At 43.4% G+C, this 23,506-nt stretch overlaps 2 protein-coding genes across 13 annotated transcripts in view; both read right to left on the reverse strand.

Annotated features, from left to right (window-relative positions):
- The window catches only part of ranbp2 (RAN binding protein 2), a 30,348-nt gene extending 26,261 nt beyond the window's left edge, over positions 1-4,087 (reverse strand). For 4 of the 5 annotated variants that reach the window (XR_011191465.1, XM_069197639.1, XM_069197638.1 and 1 more), the window contains exons 1-4: positions 3,802-4,085; positions 2,503-2,570; positions 2,306-2,417; positions 1,513-1,665 (exon numbers count right to left, since the gene is read on the reverse strand). Coding sequence is in view for 4 of the 5 variants with exons in the window: in XM_069197639.1 (XP_069053740.1) it covers positions 1,513-1,665; positions 2,306-2,417; positions 2,503-2,570; positions 3,802-3,873 (405 nt within the window). In the remaining variant the exon portion in view is untranslated. Of the gene's footprint in view, positions 1-1,512; positions 1,666-2,305; positions 2,418-2,502; positions 2,571-3,801 lie in introns of all 5 variants that reach the window. The other variant, XM_069197640.1, reaches the window with a different exon arrangement.
- Positions 4,088-7,995: 3,908 nt separating this feature from the next.
- The window catches only part of LOC102685553 (LIM and senescent cell antigen-like-containing domain protein 1), a 48,194-nt gene continuing 32,683 nt past the window's right edge, over positions 7,996-23,506 (reverse strand). For 5 of the 8 annotated variants that reach the window (XM_015361694.2, XM_015361696.2, XM_015361695.2 and 2 more), the window contains exons 2-11: positions 18,800-18,959; positions 18,265-18,331; positions 17,650-17,770; positions 16,974-17,123; positions 15,461-15,611; positions 14,530-14,622; positions 13,794-13,842; positions 13,409-13,484; positions 11,896-12,077; positions 9,737-9,825 (exon numbers count right to left, since the gene is read on the reverse strand). In XM_015361694.2, the coding sequence (XP_015217180.1) occupies positions 11,939-12,077; positions 13,409-13,484; positions 13,794-13,842; positions 14,530-14,622; positions 15,461-15,611; positions 16,974-17,123; positions 17,650-17,770; positions 18,265-18,331; positions 18,800-18,959 (1,006 nt within the window). In that variant the 3' untranslated portion in view covers positions 9,737-9,825; positions 11,896-11,938. Of the gene's footprint in view, positions 9,826-11,895; positions 12,078-13,408; positions 13,485-13,793; positions 13,843-14,529; positions 14,623-15,460; positions 15,612-16,973; positions 17,124-17,649; positions 17,771-18,264; positions 18,332-18,799; positions 18,960-23,506 lie in introns of all 8 variants that reach the window. The other 3 variants (XM_006637920.3, XM_006637922.3, XM_015361692.2) reach the window with 2 other exon arrangements.

The raw sequence follows: 23,506 nt of genomic DNA on the forward strand, positions 1-23,506 counted from the left end.
TTAAACATGAGAGCGAAAACTATCTCTGCAGCTTGGATCTGCATTCATCTCATGGAACAGTACGGTGTTCTTATGCGATACCTCCGGTTAATCCAGAAACACATGACAGAATCCGCACATTAAGTTGTCAAACTCTGGAGGCGAAAACATACAAAAAGTTTTTTTATTTTGTGTGTGTTTGGAAAACAAAATGTAGCACCCAGTAAAATGTTCCATTTGCTTTGCTATGTGTCATGTGGGTTCTGTCACCTTGTAGCAGGGTAGTCAGAGAAGCACAGCAAAACTGAGAATCCTTTTAGTACAGTTTTGCAACATTCAGATCTCCCAGGATGCTGACTTATTTTAGACTTAAAAGCTGCTTAAAATGAATCAGAATAAAAACCTCCTAGTTTTCAACACTTTACATTCACCAATTAATCTTTGCAGAGCTATCTAGCTTCTAATCATAACTGCACACAGGTATTCTGCATTGCTGGTTTGGATAAATGGATAATATGCACAAGGTTAAACATCCTGTTCCTGTGGTAATGCACCTAAGTGAAAAGGCTGGAGCATTCTGAGGATCAGGAGTTCCTGTTTACAATCTCTTAAATAACACTGTACTCAGTAATTGGCAACTGACAAAGTTGTGGTCACTCAGCAGAACTGGTACAGTAACAAAGTGCTTTATCATTGAGCGACACAAGAACATACAAATTCAGACACAACCTTATATAACAATTGCACATAGAAGCAATAACCCACTCCACCTATTTGCGCGATACATCTTGCTACTGGGGTTTTGACAACGGTGAGCAGTACCCAGTACTTCTGAACATCAGACACTGGTAACAAGATCTTTTGAAACCCATGATGGTCAAGAGGCAATCCAGGACTAAACGTCACACTTGACGGCAAACTACTTTCTTTCAGTGAGAAGATAAGAAGCTGAAAGGACAACACGAAATAACAAGCAGACAAAATAATAATACCTACAAAAGCCCTTCCTGCTGCAGCAGCAAGATGTAACATAATCTTGCAGGAAAAACATGAATTTGACGTTCGATCCTTTCCTCGAAGCTCATCATGCCCATTTCAGTACCCACTTGAAGACATACTTTGGAGATGTAACTTTTGATAAATACAACCATTTGTCAACCGTTGCATTTTCTACAACTAGCACTCTGTCACCAGGAGCTGATTAAGTTGTTTCTGGACTTGTCAAGTGACAGATTGGTGAAAGTCCGATGTCCTTAGAACCAATTAAGCGATTTCTGACTGTCAGCCACTGTAGAGCAACCTGCGTGATTAGAAGCTGGATTTAAAATCTTAAGACTTTTTACAGTGACTTACTTGTGCAGAACATTCTCTGCTCTGGTTTCATTATGAGCAAATACCAGCCTAACTGGAACTTGATCTGTGGCTTGAATGGCTCCCTTTGCACGAATCAAATTCTAAGAACTGCCAGCTTACATATGTAGCTAAGCCATGAGCAGCCTCCTTCCCAGCAGAGCTCCGCCTGTGTTCACTAACCTTCAGGTTGTAGACTGCAGGGCTCCCAGGGAAGAACTTGGCTGCCTTCTCCACCCAGTACTCCGCTCTGCCATCAGGCTCATCCTTACTGCACAGCAGCTGTGCCACCTTGAGGACCAAGTCTTTCTGCGCAGGATTTAGGTCCACAGACCGCTGCATTGAACAAAACATAAAATACGTGGCCACTGAACTCCAGAACTGCACACATCTCCAACACAAGTCTCTGCCGGCCCCGATGCAAGTCACGCTACTGCAGCTTCTGAAACGTTCAGTGCGTTGCACTACTTACACCTTCAACATTAACATAATCAGACTGTTCATACATCCATTTCAGGGTTGCCCAGTTGATAAATCTGGAAAGCGAACGTCCTCAGCAAACTCCGACAGCCATACAAGGGCTTTTACTAAGTGGTATGTCTGTCGGGCTGACCTCCTTACAACAGTGATCTGTGCATTTTAACCTGTTGGACACAACGACCAAAGTCTTGCAGACAGTTGCATAAAGCAATTTAACCTAACCTTCCATACCTTTTCCCTTAAATATCTGAATGTAATAAGTATGCAGAACAAACCGGCTTAACCCAATGAAGTCCATAAAATAAATAAATGAAACACTGATATTGATCAATGCTTAAGGTATTTTTATGGACCCAGTGACTGGACTTGCAGTAGGGCTGACATCACACTACAACATATCCTGGGTTAAAACGGTCCCTTTCATTCTTCATTCATTTTGCCTGGAAAGCAAAATGGGGGGGGGGGGGAGATTTCTTGATAAAAGCGCAGTTCAGACCTTGTAGCATCCCACCGCCTTCTCGATGTCCCCTTCTTCTTCATAGAGCTGTCCCAAAAACTTGTGTGCTTTAGGATCCCTCTCCTGCACAGTTAAGTAGGCTGAGACATGTCTAAGAAAATAAATAAATACAATTTTAAATACAAATCTTCTTCCTCAGCCAGGCGCAATGGCAGAACCTGAAGGTTTCTGCTTACCTTTTCGCGAGTTCATATTCCTTCACATCGAAGTACAGCTTAGCAAACAGAAATCCCTTTACAGGCTTCTGAAAGAAGAAAAAACAGAACCAGTGAGCCAGCTGACAAAGGACTGTCTGCAGCGAATGCTTATTAAAGGCAACAGGGACTGAAAATCGAATCACATTTATAAATCATCAACTTGCAAGCAGACTGTAAGATTACAATGTTGTCACTTAAAAGCATCACTGAATTATACAAATATACAAACAGTACTGGATACTTAAACTGAAATTTAGATCAGCACTCTTTAAAAGTTTTAACAAAGCAATCTATAAAGTACAGAGCTTTACAAGCTCTAAGGAAAAAAGTCAAGACATACATTACTGGACAAAATGTTCCAGGTGGCACAAAGAACAATTTCTTACTTCACACCAGGAATAGGTGTGTCGCAAACCATGATAAAAATGGTGGGAGGAAAGATCTATAAACGTTTGATTTTCCCCTGAGGCAAAAATCGTGATTATATCTCAATCAAAAGCAGAACAGCCTGTTCCCTTTTTCTAATGTGGTTTCACATTTGTTTTACAAAATGTCACAATTAGAATCAAATATTATATTACCAAACACACTTCTAATCGAAATGGTGAGGTCGAGTACTGTACTTAAACCTTTTGAATGTTATTTTCATCCAGTCTTATTTCAGCTGGTTGCTACTTCCATTCTAAGAAGTCAAACCAAATTGTTTTCTAAGTTATAAGACATACAGATTGTTTTCTTTCAAAAAGTTGATTACCCAAAATATTCACGTATGAAACACTCTGGAAATTGGTTAGAATTCTAGAAGCATCACAGTTATTTAGTTTTCATTTGAAAGTAGTTGTAACAGTGCACCAAACCAAACGACGAGGCCCTCCAAAAATTAAGTTTAAGATCTTGTGTAAAGTACATGTCAACTATAAAAATAGTACCACAAACATAAGCAACGATTACGAAACACCTGAAACTGTAGTTAACAAGCAGCTCATGATCTGCAGAGGAAGCAGGACCGGCGATTCTAAGGCGCTCCGCTCCCACTTTCAAAACATTCGGGCCCGCCGCGCTTTCCTAGGCAAAGGGGGGCTCGACCAGGAACTACGCGTGGCTCCCAAAAGCATGTTTTCAGTGCCCAACACCGAGTTCAAACTTCGTATGTGTCCAGCGTCCACAACACAGAGCACCCCTCGATCCCGTGCCCGACAAATTGATTACTGAGCCCGCCGAGGCCTGCTCTGTTCTCCGCGGCACTCCGGCGGCGACTCCATGCCGGCTTCCACTCACCTCCTTTAGGGACGGAGAGGAACTCTGCACCGAGGACACGTAGCGATCCACGTCGGCCTTGCTGCGCCGCATGTTGTGTTACGAATAAATAAAACGTGCATACACCCAAGAGATTTAATCGCTGAAAAATACGAAAAAGTAACCAGCCCGGTTTCTTCTTAGTTCAAACTCCCCTACGAGTGCGGCTACTGTACCACTCGTAGACAGTAAATGGCTGAAGGAGCCCTCTACACGCCCGCCCAGCTCTGGCGTCAGTCGCTGACAGGAGGAGACGTACTTCCTGAGGGCCTAGCGATTACTTTTTAAAATTAAGTGGAGGGAGGTGGCGTAGACTAGAAAGATATTATGGCGTAGCGCTGTGGGGACACTGTGATGTCACTGGCTTTCATTATTATCGGTGTTATCAAAGTAAACGCAGTCTTTCCATTTATTGAAAGGGCGGGGCAAAGATTGGTTTTATTTTCGTTTTCAAAGCTATTCGGATTTTTTTCCCCTCACAAATTCAGCGCTATCGCTAATATTTTCCCTCTAGGAGCTTTCAAACGCTTATCTGCTTTATTTTGTTATTGCTTTAGGTGTTGAATCCATTTTTTGCATGTTTCTGAAGTTTATACGACTTTTTGAGTGGTGGATGTGCGACTACTTCGTTCATTGAACTCCTGTGTTTAGTTCAACTTCCTACTTATAAATGTCTCTTAAAATACAAAAGTATCTGAAAGAGTCGCAGTACATACTGTCATTATAACGACCACATCTATTTATTTCTAGATAACTGCACGACAGAATGCGCGATCATCTGCATGTGATAAATTATCCATATAATACATTAGTAATGCAAACCCTTTATAAACAACTATATTAATAAAAAGCAGACGGACAGTGCCTGGGAGATTTAGTACAGTAGTATTGGAATAATATTTTCCTAGACCAAGCGTTATGAATTTTAGCAGCCATTTCCCTCCACTCGATTTAAAATATATAATATTTTTAAGGGTAACATTTCAGGGCACAGTGACCAACATTTAGTTCAACAAACTTGAATGCCACCTTTGTAAAAGAAAATTACAACATTTATTGTGTTTAAACCAAAAAACAGCACAGTAACTCTTATGACCTCTGTGCTTAAATTTCAAGTGGTGCAATTCTGAATAAAATTCTTAAGAACTATTTCTAGAAAATGCAGTTGTGTGTAGAATATCAGAATCGCATCGTTACAATCAACTTTCTCATTGTTTCCTGCAATCTGGAAGCAGATTTTTTTTCTCCTTTTCTAGTGTTGGTTCTCAGATTGTTCTTCTTAAGGCAATCTGTACTGAAATCACTAACCCAAAACAATACAAAGTAAAATAAACATTTAATCAACTTTTGGACTCTGAGTTCTTTCATGTCGATTGGGAAATCGATCGACCACAATGTGGCAGTGTTTCTAATTTTAAAGTTGGAGGTGCTGTATGACAGTGTGTCACAGTACATGGTTTTAAGAGATAAATGACACAGTGCTGGAGGAAAGTAGAATTATTCAAGAATCCCAAGAATTGGTACACCACAGTTTAACCATGTGCAGCAAACTATGCACATGTAGTCAGGAATCCACACTTTATGCTTCTAAAATCAAATCATTGTGATGTACCTTAGAAAATACATTTCAGATTGAATTAAAAACTGAGGAGTTTTCAGAGGATTCTGTTGTCAATAATTGTGGAAACTAAGGAAAATAGGTATGTTAATCCAATAAGTCATAATAAATGAATAATTGTTGTATGAAAATGAAAGAAATGGCTTAATGTAGTATTGACCTGCTATAAGATCACCGTAGTAACTCATCAGAAAGTACAACACTGTCTCTTGGCCTATGTACTGTATAGGCAGTCTTACCACTGCAGAGTTTTAAACATAGTGAACACTCGAATTACTCTAGAGGAAGAAATCTCACATAGATATCAACAGCAGTAGCCATCGATTTAAAAATGTTTGATCTCTATGCTCCTGCTCTTTAAGATTTTCTTCCTAGACGCCACAGTGTTTTGTTCTGGAGCTGTGGTGCTATTGGGGAGTAGAAATGGGCTATATGGGGCAAAGTGACACATTTTTTCCACCTAATTCAGTTTCTCCCTAAGTTCTTCAAAGGAAATGTCAACTTAAGATATTTCTCAAATATAAATTATTTTGAAGCCTCTACAAAAAAGAGCTGTGAATTAGTGCTTAAATCATTCTTCCTGCTGGCAATAGAAGTGAATAAGCCCAAGACATTTTAACAAACCTTTCTATATACACATCTATCCATGATCCATCCATGGATGGATATCCATACTCATGATCCATCCATTTTCAGTGGATATTCTACTTACGGGAACCTATCCCAGCAAGCACCAGGTGCAAGGCAGGGTACACTCTGGGCAGGACTCCAGTCCATTGCTGGGCACACACAGACACAAACACACGTTCACACCAGAGCCACTTTTCCCAGAAGGCAATAAACCTACCAATATATGTTTGGACTGTTGGGGGAAAGCAGAGCATCTGGAGGAAATCCATGTGAACAATTAGAGAATTCCACAGAGATAGCACCCCAGATGCAGAACTGAACTCAGAGCCCCAGTGCCATGAGGCAGCAATGCTAAACACTGCACCACTCTCTATAGATACATTTAATTTTAAGGACCATTTATCTCTGTAGTCTATGCCCATTCACTTATTAATCATTTAGTTTTCAACCCTACCTCTCATTTTCAGAGATGATTACAAATTGCAACTGTGTAGTAATAATTAGTAGGACACTTATTCTTCACAACTTTTCCTCCAGTATGGAAATGTTATTCAAACATTCTACACTGAGAAATGAAAAGAGCCGAATCTCTTTGGTTTTGTCCTGTCTATACGTTTAATGTAGTGACACTCACTTCATATCCTGTAAAGCTACAAATCTGGAGGTTTTCTTGGTGACTTAATTTAAGGGCTACAGACTCGTAAAGAGTGTGAATTTGGAGCAAACTGAGATAGCAAATGAACTGTCATGTTGAATCAAGTGGAATGCAGATGAGAAAACTGGCTGGTCCAGAACAAACCACACCCGTTTGCTCTGCTGAGGACAAATATTGTTACTAAGACTTCTACTACTTATAGGGTCAATTAATTACTAGATTAGCGAGACTGAGGAATATCATGTTTCTGCTGTCAGTAGTGGTGATGAGCCAGTAGGTGGAGCTCTTTCTCTGGATCAGCTCAAAACCAGTGTCCCATTTTGGTGATAGGCAGCACTTCTGTAGATGATGACATCCTTCAGATAACATAAACTTGAGGACCTGACTACTTGGTTTCCAAGAAAATAAGTGTGAACTCCAGTTAGGTCTTATATAATCTGACCTCCCTAAATCCTTCCCTTGATTTAGCTGTTGACGGTATTTCATACTCCTCCCCAGATCTGCTGTGCGGAGGGGCTACACATCTGCAGCGGACGAAGTAGACCCCTGGGGAGAGACCACCTGACGAAGTCCCCCAGAATCGAGAAGATCTCAGGTTTTCACTAGTTATGCCTTTTGCCTCTGATTTATCCCTCCAATCGAAACACATTGGGAGTATAGATTCCAATGGAAATTACGATTTCAGCAAACTAAAAAAAGAACAATCACATTATACTGTTACAGTGCAGTAATGCACATAACACATTAGGGAATTATGAACATGGATCAGAGGCTACAGGCATTTAACCCTTCAAGTAAATGATATACAATTTTTATTTCTCAACTTTACACAAGTGTTCTTTTTTATTGAAACTCAATATTGCACATTTTATAAAGTTCATTAAATGCTGAATGGATGTAAATGGCATTCAATCCCTTGGGGCTATGTCAGGAGATTGAGTCGTAGTGAATGTGTAGATTTCAGAGTCAGGTTGTCTTCAGCTCGAGAGTCCGATTATCCAGGCAGTTGCCATTCATTGAATCTTACAGATCCCTCCATGTGTTCCTTAAAGAGCAGGAGTGAATGGAATGAATGGTGCTAACCCAAATGGGCCTAATGGAAAAACAAATAATTCCATCTGCATGGAAAAAGGCAGTAGCATCTGACTGCAACTTGGACATCTCCAGTGCATCACCCAGCACAATCTGAGGCAGACGTGTTACACCAAATGTCCAAACACATGCGGCTCATACTAGAACACCACAATCTGCAATGACTTCACTGTACAAGAGATTGAGAATATACATTTTATTTAATACTGGAGCTGGCTGCTTGAATAATACAGATAAAGATAAAGTACAATATTTATTGGAGTGATCAGTGATGGTTACAAGCAGAATTTCAAGACTGGCACAGAAGCTCTTCTAAACAAAAGTGTGGCATCACAAACTGTGAGAACATGCAACATGTTGAATGACAGTCCAAGACATTGCGACTCAGATTCTTGACCTTCAAAAAGTAATTCATACAGTACACATTTGAATTTCATGTCTCAATTATTTGCACCCATTTTTAGTGTCAAATTTTATCATGGAATGTGTACCATGAATTCATGTTTACTGTGAGGTTTTAATAAAAGAAAAGCAGCGTTTAAGAAGCCTTATTCATCTTTCTGACGTTCATGAAATCTCTTTAGCACGTTCAGGATTAACTGCTGGTAACTCATCTGAATACGAGATGTTAAAATGTTCTTTTGTAAATGGTTTAGGTCAAGTGTTGTCAGTCAAATCTGATATGCTGTGCAAAACATCTTCACAGACTGTTTTATTACTAACTTACAGTGATGGTACAAAGTATGGACTGCTTAGAGGTCTTGCATTGCCAGCAAGAAAGGTGAAATAACCTGTTTTCATAGATCAACTGAACTATACTCTATAAACAGTGATTACAAAAGGTGAGAAAGAAGAAAAAAAAAACTGCTGTCAGGTGGTCTTAATTTGTTTCCACACTAATGCACTTTAAAAAAGTAAACAAAGTGTAACACTGCTCCAGGGTAGGTAAACAATGCTTGGCTGTTTATAGCTGTGAATAATTTCTGGTTAGCAACAGAAATTATATTCAATTCCAATCTCTTTACCCTCAGGAAGTATTCCTTCTCCATCAAGACAGAGATGAAGATGTGTTTAAATAAACATGAAATGTATTGGCTAATCTGTTTTTAAGGCAGTGTCTCTCAAACTTAAGAACAAGTATAAATCTGACTACCAAAATACAGGCTGTCAAAACACAGCAGACCACAAATACATTATTGCTAATAACTACTATGTAACAGGTACAAAACTGATAAGGCACAAGAAACAAAGGATACAAACAGGTACAAAAACCATGCAGGAAAAATCAGCAAGCTTATAAAGGCCCAGCTATAAATAGTATTTTAAGAGGCACCGATTACATATCATCTCTCAGAGATCCAAACTGTTAATTCTCTTTGGGCGTTAAAAATGTTTGAAATGTTCGAACACAAGACACTGAGTCCTCCCTTTCTTCCTTCCCTTATTTATAGCATCATCCTTTAGGCTTGAACATGTTATGAACACACACGTTCTACAAAGACTCAACTGGGGAGGACATTTTCAGGCTGTTTATATTTGAAATGCTCGTTCTATGCATTGCTTAAATGCGGAAACACAGAATAAGATTGCTTTGTGTTAGGTATCTTTGTTAGCACTTTTTATTCTTGAAGCTACACAAGGTAAAGGTTTGAGCACCAGGATTAGGCGAAGGCCTCAGATAAAGACAGGACTGAAGTCAGCCCTGATGAAAATTCTGACCATTAATTATTTTACTTCATTATGTTTTCTTATTGAAACAATCGAGCTGAAGACTGGGTGTGCTGGCGCCACTCCCATGGCCCCCTGGATGTGTTCAGCATGGGTAGTGTCCTCCGCCGGGCCTGCACTCCGCGGCCAGGAGGGGTGGGGGCAGGTGCTGGGGTGGGAGTGGGGGGTCTATTTCCTCCCCACAGTTTCTGCCAGCTTCTTCAGCCTCTTCTTCAGCTCCAGGGGGAACTTCTCATAGCACTTCTTGCACACCGGCTTCATGTCAAACTCCACAAACTTGTTCCTGCACAGAAAACAGACGAGCAAAATGAGCCAACGGTGCCCAGCGAGGAACTGTGCGCTCGGCTTCTGCGACCGCGAGGGCGCAGCGACTTCCAAATGCTTTTCGCTCCTCGGAGTGCTAGGAGCCACTATGACAAAGACGTGCATCAAAACAGGGCGAAGGGGGCGGACCCTGGTCGCTCATCGGGAGGGCTCCGGTACCTACAAACACTTCTACTGCCTGTGAAGGCACTTGCACTGCATGGATGGAATAATCTTTTGTACTCAGAGTTCAGGCCCAGATTAAGGTTCGTAGGCCCAAGGCCTTGTGTAGGCCCTGTCTTGGAGGCCTTTTTATAGGTACACCGATTTCTATAGGTAGATGGGTGTTCAAACTGATCTTGAATATTTTTTTCAGAGAGCCTTCCCTTGCTATATATATTCAAGAAGAGATGTTTGTTGCAGTTTTTCTCATACAAAAAAAAATGTCATTTATTGGAAAATCTGTCCGTGCCACTGGCAGACTGAGGTACTGCTGCTACCTGAGTAGGAGCGATTTCTGCAACAGCCTCGGGGCAACGATTAAAGCCTGCGAGGGATGTCAAACAGAGCTGGGGGGGGGCTTGTTTTCATGTTCCCAACTGCTTCTCTGCTCAACGCGTCTGCAAAAACCGACAAGGAAGACGCCCTCATGCAGGCCATTCACATGCACACGGGTTCGAGCCAATCCCAACTGCCAATCAAAGGAGCGGTAGTTCTTCACTGCACGCTGGAGGTTTCGCACAACACAACTGAGAAGCAAAGCCGCCCGCACTGCCTCGGCTCATCTGGTCCTCTGCACGCAGTAACGTAAAACAATTCGGATGAAAAAGTACAGCGAGCCAGCTGAGCCAGGCAGATGCCATAAAATGGCTACACATAGATCCAGTTTTCTTTCGCCATGACGGACAAATACCAGCTACACAGCAACGGGTGTGCCTCGTCTTTTCCAGGTGCATGCCATAAAAAAAACGTCCATTTTAGTTCCTCTACAGTGATGAGAAGTTGCCTTTAGCCTTGCTTTGATAATTGTGATGCTGTGTCTGACTACCCGAGAACTGGATAGTGAGGACCACAGCACAGTGAGAGGACAAGCTAGATCAAGTGACTGCGTACCATACCGCCCCCTCAAAAAGGACAGGGAGCAGTGAGCAATGAGCTCAATCTAATGTTTGCCAAGGCCGTGGGGCAGACCCTTGCTGCTGTGAAACTTTTTTTTTTAATCACAAGAGGAAATCTGGATTGATTTGACAACTGTTTCGACGGTATTTTCATGCAATGCAAGCAATGTGAGGAACTGATCAATCGGCAGGACATGAATGTCTCCAGGCCAGAGGTTAGGGGTTATCCAATGGTGAAGACCTCCATTGAAGGCAAGTCATTCATGAGGGTTTGTTAGCCAGCAGCACTACAGAGAGGGTCACCTCATTCTCACTCATTGCCCGGGAAAGCAGCTGTAGTATCTCGGGTTCTCCTTTATCTACTCGACATCCACTATTCCTTTAATCCACTAATCCTTTGGGTTAGTGAAATTAAGACTTGAAAATTAATCCATACTACATCCTCAAAAGAGTTGCTAATGACAAAAATGCCGACGACACAATTCTTAAGCACTAAACCTAACAAGGTTTCACCAAGACCAACAGGATCACAGCTCTCCTCATCTCCCAGCCCTTACGAAACAAGCAATTACAATGTCCGCTCAGTGTCGGGTCTGGGTATGAACATGCCACCAGGTCTAAACTTGCGTCACTTCCCAGCATCCTCCAGCCCCTTTCGGACGTGAGTGCCCTCCATGACACCACACAGCCGAGGAAGGACCCCGACTTTTACAGCATGCTTTGCCATTCTCAGCCGGGGCAGAGAGGAACTAAAATGAATACAGACTCGACACTGGTCTTATTTCTCAACCTGAACCAGTGAGAAAAAAGGGAGCAGACGGATGAAAAAGACAAGAGGGAGGAAAAACAGCACATCACAGCAATCAGGGAAAACCCCCAAAAAAACAAGGAGGACAAAAATAGGGGAAAAAAGGGATGTCTTGGACACTAACCAATGAAAAGAAAGCAGGAGTGAAGGAAAAGGGAAAGAAAGGTTTACAAACAGATGGAGATTTTCTTCTTCTTGTCCTTGGAGTCACGCTCGCGCTTGGCCAGCCGGCGCTTCAGCTCCTCGGGCATCCTCTCGTAGCAGTGCCTGCACACCGGCTTCAGATCGATCTCCACAAACTTGTCCCTTCGCAGGAGGGAGCAGAGGACAGCGGCACAGACAGGCATCAGAGACCAGAGACCAGAGGACAGCGGCACAGACAGGCATCAGAGACCAAAGACCAGAGGACAGCGGCACAGACAGGCATCAGAGACCAGAGACCAGAGGACAGGGGCACAGACAGGCATCAGAGACCAGAGGACAGGGGCACAGACAGGCATCAGAGACCAGAGGACAGGGGCACAGACAGGCATCAGAGACCACGCATACTAGACCAATATATCCACACACACCACAAACACCCCAGACCCACAACCACACACCGCACGCCAAAGCAGCACCCATTCACACCCCACTTCCACATCCACACAACCACGCCTGACCAGCACCCAACACACCCCATGCCAGACCCACACCAGACTACAAGCACAACTCGTGTCCAGGACTGGGAAAGAGAGAGAAGCATCAGGAGTCCGACCCTGACATGATACAGGTCTCTCCAGCCACAGTTACTGTGTCACTAACTGTACTACATCTTGCAGTCGGAACCTGCGCCTAATGACAAAACCACTTATTATGAATCATAATGTATATGACAGTCCATGAAACCTCATCTGTTACTGAAAATATACACACAAAACGTTTATTGATTTGTCGATGTGGGATAAACAATCATTGAAAACTTGTTTTCCTGTTATATCTGTCCCATGTTGAGCTCTGTGAAGTCACAGTCCCCCCTACAACCTGCATGAACAATGACTTCCAATGCATAAATACTGCAAATACTGACTGAATGCAGTCTGTGTTTGCAGTTGTAGGGTACTGCCTTTCTGACTCACTTGCTTTTGTGAGGGCACTGAGCTTTAAAAGAAAACACTGAGGCTTTTTACATTAAAAATCTATTTTCAATTAAAGTTAAAAAAGAATGTGTAATAGCAGTAAGGTACTTCCATTAAACATACATTTTCCACTTTTACAATGTAATATCCTACTTATGTTTTGTTTTTCATCAAAAGTATTCATCACAGTGGTATGAGCCATGCTCCTGCTGGGTGTTATTTGAAGGTTGACCACTAGACTACAGACGACAGCAAAATACCTCCAACTCCTACAGTACCTGGGAAAAGAATTGCAAATTTTCACATCCAAATAATACTGTTGACAGACTACGATCCTCAGCTGGAAAGTTTGCCAGTGTACTGGGTGTAAAATGTTTTATTCACAGACAAAGACGTAACTAATACAACCCATAACATTGTGAAGAAACCTATGCACTGAATCAAAATTTTAATTGAAGCATCTGAACTTCAGTCTTTTCTTCTCCTCTCAGAGCGTCTCCCCTTTTATTTTGTACTTACTTGAGAGTCAGCTTGGTGTTACAGGTAGAACAAGCAAAGCAGTTCACACACCAGGCCTTGTTCAAAGCAGAGACGACTGGAAAACAAAAAAATCGATCTTTTACAAAGTTGTATGCAGCATCAGCCATCACACCAATGCTGAGCACGAACACGCAGGGCATTCATTTTGAAAACTGAAGTTCATTATTGTTTTGGGCTTACTCTTGTGAAACTATTAATGTTTAAAACTGGAATTTTAAAACAAAAACTAAAGATACAGCAGACCATTAAGCACAAAAAGGACCAAAACGTATGTGTCTGCACTGATAATAAGGGATTCATGTAGAAACAAGCACAAATGTAGTTTTGCACAGCACAAATATTTGTTTAAAAAATGAGATCTTACCATCTCCTTCTATGACACGGTTGCAATGGTAGCAAACATCCCCAAAGAGCTGTCAAAAGGAACAGAAGATAATCAGACCTTCACAGGGAGTAAATGTTCACTTGAAATATTCTTACAGTTCCAAAACTGAAATGTCTGCATTGGACCCAGGGCTCCAGTGCTGAGAGGCTGGAATGCCGACCACTGTGCCACCGTGCCCAATGCAACATTCTGTAGAAAAAAAATATCCAGAAGGTGGCACTATTGCACAGTTCAATACTGGCTCTGCTAGACATAAAGAGGGTGACTTTTTCAGCACTGGTACATGTCAATAAAATATGCACCCGTCGCTTACATCCAGCTTGCTACCTTTTTGTGTTGCGCCTTCAACAACCCTTCCACGTGTGAAAGGGTTAGCTGAGCACCACGATTCACTACATTTGTTTTCCTCAAGATTTTAGAGCTGCAAATAACATTCCAGTACCACTACAACGCTGGATCAAACAACAAAAAAGAGTCATCGCCTCTTTTCCCCACAAACCTCATCACCTACACAAGATCTCTGGTTCTGGACACTTCATACAAAGAAGGTCAAAACTACAGAAGCATAAAGGGCATCTCCTAACTAGACAGAGGAAGATTTTCACACCATATAAAAAAAATCAGTCATGCACTGCCTTATTAATTTGATCAAGCTATGTGAAAAGACAACCGATTATGTTGGGACACGACACCAGTGAATGGCGATGCACGTTACCTGATTGTAGTGCGTCTCACAGTAAGCCAGCCCCTTCCTTTCGTAGTGACGGTGTCCAAGGAACGGTTTTTCACACTTAGCACACACAAAATGCTGCAAATACACAGTGTGTTAGTGAGGGTTCACGGCACACACACACACCCTGCCCTGTCAGGCAGCAGAGCCCTGCGGACGGGAGGGGGCTGACAGACGTCCTGCAGCACAGGTCCAGCACTGAAATTCCTGCGGTAATTAAATGATCTGATGATGGCTGAATGAACCGTGAATCAATTTCTCCTCCCTTTCTCAACTTCAGATCCCATACTGTACAAAGCAAGGTGCTTAGGCTGGGGACGAACGAGCTGCAGGCTGAGATTGGACTGGAAAGTAATGCTCTGCAGGGTCTCGGGGGCCCTGTTGTCCGTAAGGTCTGTTCAAGCTGGGTTAACCGGTAGCTGCAGGCCTTCCACATCCCCTCAACATGTCCAAGTGCCTCTCACAGTAGGCATGTTCCCTCCGCTCATAGTAGGGGTGGCCCTGAAAGGGCCTCTCGCACACGGCACAGACAAAGTGCTGACCGAGTAGGCAGAGGCCAGCGCAGAGAGGGGGAGCGAGAAGACGGGAAAGGCAAACACAGACGTGAGAGAGGAAAGAGAGGCATGGAGGAAACGGAAACATTCAGGAGAGAAAAAACAATTTTAAAATGTGACCAGGGCTGTACGGTTCCGTCTTAAAATGTCAAAAGATGATAACTGTCGTCTACATAGTCGTCTTTTTTCTCAGCAAAAAGAAAAGCCAAGGCCAGTGCTATCTGACATTAATAGCTACTGCTTACAAAACAGTCCCATGTTCAGACTGATAAAATGAGGTCATGTCTACGGCCAAAACGGTGACGTCACACGGGGCTGCTGCTCCCGCTGGGCTCCTGTGGCCCTCCGGATGGCAGACATACCTCCACGTGCCACTGCTTGCCCATGGCGTTGACCACGCGCCCCTCGATGGGCCGGCGGCAGGCCCCACAGATGGGCACCCCCATCTTGTCGTGGCAGGGCAGGCAGTACAGCTCCCCCTTCAGCTCACGGGCGTCGGCCGTCAGCTCCTTCCTGTGGGAGAGGGAGAGGGGAGACCCAGGGGGTCACAGCACTTCCCTGGACGCCCGAGCGTGCTTCGTGCTGAGCTTCCTCTCAGCAATATTACTGGGAGGTCCTTGAGTGTGCCGTAAACCACGCTACAAATCAATCCATTCAAACGGTAAAGGCTTTGCTTTTAAAGCCTGTTGCTTTGAAATGAGAGCATCCTGATTTTGTAAAACTCACACAATCCAGGTCTGCCACCAATTGTCACTGTCACACTTTCACCTCGTCTCGTGTGTTACTTTCAACTGCACATCACATATCAGCTGGACGGTACAAGCTGTTGCACATTAATCTGTGTGAAAGACAATCCCTCTTATTCTGAGACTGATTCATGCAGCACGACGCCAGCAGCTGGCTGTTTCACCTCCCCAGTCTGCCCAGGGGGGCACAGATCAGCTCTGGTGGATTACATGCCTGCTTTGCTTTGCACTGCAAATAAGTGTTCTTGTCCCGACTTAAAAGCTAATGAAACACTTCAAGGGATTTCCGGATTAAACATTTATTTAATTAGCAAAGCAAAGTCCAATGCTCACGGGTGCTGGGATACTCATTAATTACCACGGAATAAAATCCTGTGAGGTCTGGACATGTCTAATTTACATGCTTCCAAGGCAAGATTTCCTGTGTACAGACTCTCTATCACAGGTGCAATTTCCAGTGAACAGACTACACAGGCCAGCTACGCAGGAAACCGAGCCAACAGCAGAACCCTGCCACAGAAAAGACAGAAGGAGTTAGGGCTCTGGAGCTCCTGTTTTTTAACAATAATTAGAACCGGGGGTGAATCCAAATCTGATTCTTACGACATCAACTATCACACTTTTGACTCCAGCATGATAGGGTCACAGCATACTTGATAGTGCAATTTCCTGTGTTGGCTAAGCTCCATGCCCTTGTGTTTTCTGACCCGCTTCGTTTTACAAGGCTCTCTGCAAATACCAATCAAGTGGTGACAATGGCAACACACCTGGTGCAGGTATTCAGGGCAGCTAGGAACCGCCTATGCAGGGTGCTATTTCTGAGGTAAGGCTCAAGATTTGGTGTACTGACCATGACGGAATCCATTTTGAAATAAATACGATCAAGAAAAGGCGATTTTTGGCGCTTTATCCAGGGAAAATGCAATCATTTTGTCCAAGAAAAATATTTTCTTCTGAATAATTACTTAAGGGTGTGGAACATACAGTACGAGAAGCAAACAGGAAGGAACAGTCAAATTAGATAGGGTCTGCGCTTGTGATAAACGTTTCCACGTTCTGGTATACAACATCGCTGCCCGATCAGGTGAGCAACAAGCGCGCCAGCCCTCGCCAAGCAGGGGGTACTGACCCACAGTTGGTGCAGTTGAAGTGGTCGGGGTGGTAGGGGTCGTTCTTGAAGATGAGGGGCTGCTCGTCGATGATGGCGTGGCACTTCTGACAGATGTACTTCCCCAGGCCGCGCGCCTTCTCGCGGTTGTGACACGGGCGGCACAGGTGCCTGGGCAGAGAGGAGCAGAGGCAGAAAGGTCACAGGGGGGTCCACCATGCTTCGCCATATTAAAACGAGCACCTGCCACAACTGCAGAGTCACAAGATTTTCCCAAAGCCACTACTGTGCTCATGGCTTAAGTACCAGCCATTGGATTCCAATCCAACTGGTCAAAGATCTTCATGTAGAGGTAATCTCTTTATTTGTATTCATTTTTCAACAAAGTTCAAACATTAAACATACAGTACAAATATTAAACAGACGTAAGACCTTTTATTAAATGGTCACCACTGCTCGGCCCATCACAGTCAGAATCCAAAATCTGTCCATCCAAAACAGATGGAGGGATGAACCTATATGTAATTGTACACTTAAAGTAAACAGGTGAATGACATGACAACATTTCAAAGTTAAACCCTCATTCTGCTGCGCCTTGCTCTGCAGGGGAGTCCCGTGAAACCGTGATGAGAGAGTGAACGATTGTGTGCCGGATCTGTAGGAGCCAGGAGTGCCAGGAGCACCAGGTCACACTCACCTGCCTGCGTTCTTCACAAAGCCCACGTCTGCCAGGACTTGCTGGCAGATGTCGCAGCAGAAGCAGTCTGGATGCCAGCTGTTGTTCATGGCCTTGATGACTCGGCCGATGATGAACTCACCTGGACACAGACAGCTAGTGTTACTAAGTCTGGGAGAAGGGAGACAACTCACAAGTGGGCAGGGATACCAGAGGCATTAATTCTAATTTATAATTAATTACATTTAACTGGCTGGTATGATGGTATAGTGGGTAACATGGCTGTCTTGCAACGCTGGAGCCATGCGTTCGATTGCAAACATGGGGTGCTATCTGCATGGAGTTTGTACTGTATATTCATCCCGTTTGTGTGAGTTTCCTCCAGCTACTCCAGTTTCCTCCCACAGTCCAAATTTAATGGGAAAATTAAATGTCAGTTCCACTATTCTTTAGAGGAATCACAAAATTGTGTCAAATTATTTTGATCAGTTACAGTTTACTTATGAAAACTATCGTCGCTACAGTAAGTAAGCACTCAGCGATATGTTTTGTACTCATAACCTTGCTCTTCTTGATTAACTTAAGGAGCAGATGTTCGGTCTCTAGAGGGCTTACCAGAGAGTAGGTTTTACTCACCACACTCATGACAGCAGGGGGCAAACAGCATCTGGAAGTCATGCTCGCAGTACTTCCTCCCTTCAAACTAAAGTAATACGAATAAAATCAACCTACACAGACACACTATTACTCAGTACAAGACTATATTCACAATATGCGAGCATTCATCACCAGTAAAGGATGCTTGCTCTACCTTGATATTTCATTGTTTCACATTTACTGCTTCACGGAGTGTTGGGAGAAAGTACAGTATTACATAATCACCTAACTCGAAAACAAAGAATTTTACTGCTCAGCTAATGTGGAAAGGATGTGCATTGTATGTGGCTGCCATCCTGGTGATGATTCAGTCCTGCATCAGTGTGGCTTACAGTGGTGTGATCAGGTAGCTGTACTTTTTTTGGCCAAATCTATAAACCTATACTGTCACTGACTGCCAAGAGAGCTTTAACTGGTTCACATGAGTTTGTGATCAGCATGCGGCACCTGTGGACAGTGGATCAGCCCGAGGACTGTGGATCGTTATGCTGTGTGCTGCAGATCAAGCTCTCACCTCATAGAAGAGCCCCTCAGGGAACTGCTGGAAGCACTGCGCACAAACGAAGCACTGCTCGTGGTACAGCTCCCCGTTGCTGTTCACGATCTTCTCGGCGGGGGCAAAGCCACTTTTGCAGCGCTCACAGATGGCATTTGCCAGAGCATTTGCCATGTTGCTGTGGAGAAATAAAACGCACATTATTTCTTGCACTCTTCACCCAACAAAAGGTTGGACAGGTACTGTACTGTCGACATCTATGGGCTCCAGATGTCTACTGCTTCTGTCTTTTTTGGCTCTGGTGTCTGCAGAATTCTAATAGCACTATTCTCTGTCCCTGGGGTCTTCTTTGAAAAGATCTTCCGTGGGAAAACAAGAACTGAACTAACATGGAAAATCTTGGGTCCTACCTGTTGCTAAACACAGAGACCAGGCCAGAGTAAACTAAAAAATAGATAATGTTTTTCTAAGTAAAAAAATGGTTAATTATAGCACAACTATGAGTCTGAGAAGCCTACCAGGGACCACCTCTGCATAATGAATGAAATTTGCGGAGAGAACTATTGGGCTATAACATAAGGCATAGCAAGGAATTTTTCCAACCAGTTTACTCCAATCAATAATACGCCTCAGTTAGTTTTTACACATCAAATTCCTCCTCCCACGCCAGCCTTGTTTAATTCCAGTGGTCAGTCAACACTGTCAAAGGTCAAAGGTCTTGAGGTTAGCAGGTTTCTTTTTTAATCTTGAGGCTCTTTAGTGAGCTTTCAAATGTGAAAAAATTTGACAGTTCAGAGCTGTCAGGTTTCTAGGTAGGAGCCAGAGGAGCTGCCGGCTGCGAGTGGGAATATACATTTTTTTAACTTCCTCGCCCATGTCTTTTGTGTAGACATTCAAACCTCACCAAGGACACCATCGCAAACTGGACAAGGATGGCTCTGCTCGTCCATATACTGTGATGGCTGGGATCCTCTTAATCTGCCGTTTATGAGGGGGATGGAGATTAGAAACTCCTTACATCTGCAACATGTTATGAAAGCCCTTGGTTTGTTACACTAAAAGGAACACAGCGTTCCTTCCCAGCTCAAATGTTATGCCTTCCAACGAGTCTAAGGGAGGAGATACAGTAACTTCATCATTAAAAGGCTGGGGGAGAGCACTTGCTTTTAAACAACATTTTCAAATATAGTCCTTCTCACTTACAGAGGCCACTGTGGGTACACAGATAGCACACAAACACTGCACCGATATCCATATTTAAGGAGGGAGTAAGAAATAACACATGCTTAATTTAAAGATTCCTGTTTATCAGTGACACACTTTACACCACATTGTTGCTGCGTGAGTTCAGGTCACTTTTAAATAAACCACATAAAACTATCAAAATGTCCAGTAATAAAAGATCCGGTACGAATAATTTTTAATCCTGTGTGTTATTAGAGGAGAAGCTGGGTGTGTTCTTAAGAATTAAATAATTGCCTTCCTATGACTGTACTATATATAAAATAAAACCCCTATAGGATAGCTGACTAAGATACACGTATGGACCTAGGACTGCTCATTGTACAGCCCTAAGACAGGCAGAAATTTGAAGCAGGCACCCAGCAAATTTCCAGTTTCCATGAGGACCGCAAGACAAAATGTGAATATAGCACAAGTCAGCAGATAAGTCTTCAGCAAGACAGTTGAGCATTAACTAGAAAATGCACCCCCTTCACATTGGCTTTCCATGAAGTTAGTCACTCTCAATAATTTACACTGCTTTGAAAAAAAGAAAAGGTTTCCCTGCTGTTGGGTTTAATAGGTCGAAATTCCACTGTGCCTCTTGGAGAATGTCAAACGTACACAAAGACCAATTATACGACACCTCTCGCCTTACAAGGACAAGATGGGATTTCTGCCAGGACTGCGGCCACGGCCAGATGAACAGTCTGGGAGTTCGTTTAAAAAGTCGATTTGTGATTACTTCACAGTGTTGGTGGGGCTGGGCTGTAATGGCGATTTTCACAACACCCTCGTGTTCCAAGCGATGGACAGGATGTACAGCACACACACCCGCCTCTGAAGTAGCAGCCTGCGGGCCCTTCAGTTGTCGAGATGTAGTGATCTACAGCACACACAGCTCGAGCGCCAGAGCTCCTGGCAGAGCCAGACAGGCTGACTGCGCCCGCCGCTACGGCCGTTCCTACACCACTTTAAAATAGAAAACCACCCCATGCTAATGCTTGCCGAGTGTGAGGGTTTTAAAGGACAAGAGCCTTCAAACTACCTTGCAAGTAGAAGATTGTACCTACCCAGGACACAAACACTACCGGTGAGAATGTCTGGTTTTCATATACAGTACAGTTCCTCCCACCACCACAACAGGACCAGTTCCAGCTCAGGCTGGAATAGCGCTCAGTGCAGAAATGCTAAGCATGGCATGTTAATGTCAGGCTCTCTCTCCCTCTCCCCCCTGTCAGACAACAGCGAGAGGAAATGACAAAGCTCCTAAGCCTTTGTACCGCAGGGCTAGCCAGCAACTCCCTGGAAAAAGCAAAAATGCACTTCTTGTTATTTGCTTTTACAAACATGTTTCCTGAAAACCCCAGAGGGATCAATCATTTGCACAATCAATCTTCGAGTTGGCTGCCACTCCTTCCCCAAACTATCTACGCATCGGAAACTTCTGCATTTTAATATATTTGATGGGTCATCTGCCTTTAAAGATATGATCTACTCAGTCCATGGACAGCTTAATTGCAAACGGGATTGCATATTTTTGCACACATCTTACAAACCACTTACAGTATTTGAGCTGTACCCATTTTATAAAGAGGTGTACTGTAAAGGTTTGGTCCAAAATCTCTGCACTGTTGCACCAATAAAGAAGGGGCATCTTGTTCAACTGGAGCCTTATATTTTGACACATCACATAATAGTCCACCTACTGTACAGTGCTTAAACACGTGCACTCTAACACAATGTTTGGGAGAAATCTGTAACTGAAAAAACAAGAGCAAATCAAAACTTGTTTACAAATGTGAGCAGGAGCCTGATTTCACAGCGGTCCTATTTGATGAGCTTGGCACAGATAGGATGTTTTCTTCCCGTGTAATGAAAACCTCACCACTTCCCATTACTTGGCAACCAGCAGCAAGAGTCAACGGCTCTAGTCACAGAGCACTCAGGTCTTCGTTTATCCCCCCCAATTACTCTCTCAAATTATTTAACTGCACGATGGTTATATTTCGGGAAGCACAATGGTATAGTGGTGAGTATTGCTGCCTCGTAGAGCTGGGGTCCGGGGTTCAATTTTGAACCTGGGGTGCTATCTGCGTATGGAGCTTGTATGTTCTCTCTGGGTTTCCACCAGGTGCTCCGGTTTCCCACCACAGTACATACCACAGAACATACTGGTAGGTTAATTGGCTTGTGTCTGTGTGTGTCTGTGTGTGTCTGTGTGTGTCTGTGTGTGTCTGTGTGTGTCTGTGTGTGTCTGTGTGTGTCTGCCCTGGAATAGACTAGTATCCTGTCCAGGGTGTACCCTGCCTAGTACCTGTTGCTTACAGGCTCCCCCGTGACCCTAAACTAGCAGAATCGGTTAGAAAACTGATGGATGTTTGCATTCCAGCAATCCAATTCAGCATTTTCTAAGTAATTAAAAGATTCTCCTAAAACAGGCTGAGTGTGTTCCTGGAGGACCAGGAATACACAGAACGTCTCTTGCCTGTCCAAAAATGAAGAAACAACATGGGGACAAAACCCTGATATGCTGCACACTGCAATGACATCCACTCAGGAAGGCTTCTACAAATATTTATTTATAATAGTTTGTTCTAGACTAACGTATGAGCAGTGCTGAAATGTGTGAACTCAAAGACCTGCACGAAGCATTCCAGCACTAGCTGTTGCTTTTTCCTGATTTGGTGCCGTTTTAGCGGCTCTTAATTGCCTGGGTTGGTGCAAGCTACAGGAAGCGCTGGTGCTGGAGATTATCTTTCCTGTGTTTCTCCTTTCCTTAATGCTGCAAAGGAAAACATTCACTGCTTCGCTGGGTCTACTGTGAAGCGAAACCACGGTCAGACCGAAAGAATGTGCCTCACGCTGGATCAGGGGGTGAACAGGAATCTATTAATACATTAGCAAAGAAGAACAAGGACCTCCTGGGAAATGGATGAGCTTTCCAAATGTTTTGAAGAGTGAATTTGTCAAATTTCTGTACAGCAGGTACACTTTCAAACAGTTTGTGCAATACGTTATAGCTAATTGTAAGTTATTGTATTTTACTTTCCTCCTTTCCTTCCACAATGACAACGGAGAACCAGCCGTGTGGAAATTCTGTAGAATAATGTTGGGTAAACAGAGAATCAATCAGGAGTTTGAATCAATGAGGGTTTCAGGACTGCTGAAAAGAAGGCCATAGGGAAACCCAAGCAGCCTACTGTAAAAAAAAAACATTGTGAACTACTGCCCAAGTGGTATACACTTTCACTAGCAGCCAGCACTTGCCTCGCTATCCAAGACAAGCCTGCCCCCTGCTGGGCGAGTAAACCTACATCACGGGATTCTTTCTGAAGAGAGTAATGGGAAGATTCTGCCTCTTCCTGTACACAATAAATTAGTATAAATACACTAGATGAACAACATGATGTAAACCTCTTCCCATTAAGACCCACAGACATAAACAGGAGATGTAAGGACTGTCATTAGCATCTTCAGCTAATGTAGGAGAAAGTTATCTTT

This window comes from Lepisosteus oculatus, chromosome 13, assembly GCF_040954835.1.
Source record: "Lepisosteus oculatus isolate fLepOcu1 chromosome 13, fLepOcu1.hap2, whole genome shotgun sequence".
Lineage (NCBI taxonomy): Eukaryota > Metazoa > Chordata > Actinopteri > Semionotiformes > Lepisosteidae > Lepisosteus > Lepisosteus oculatus.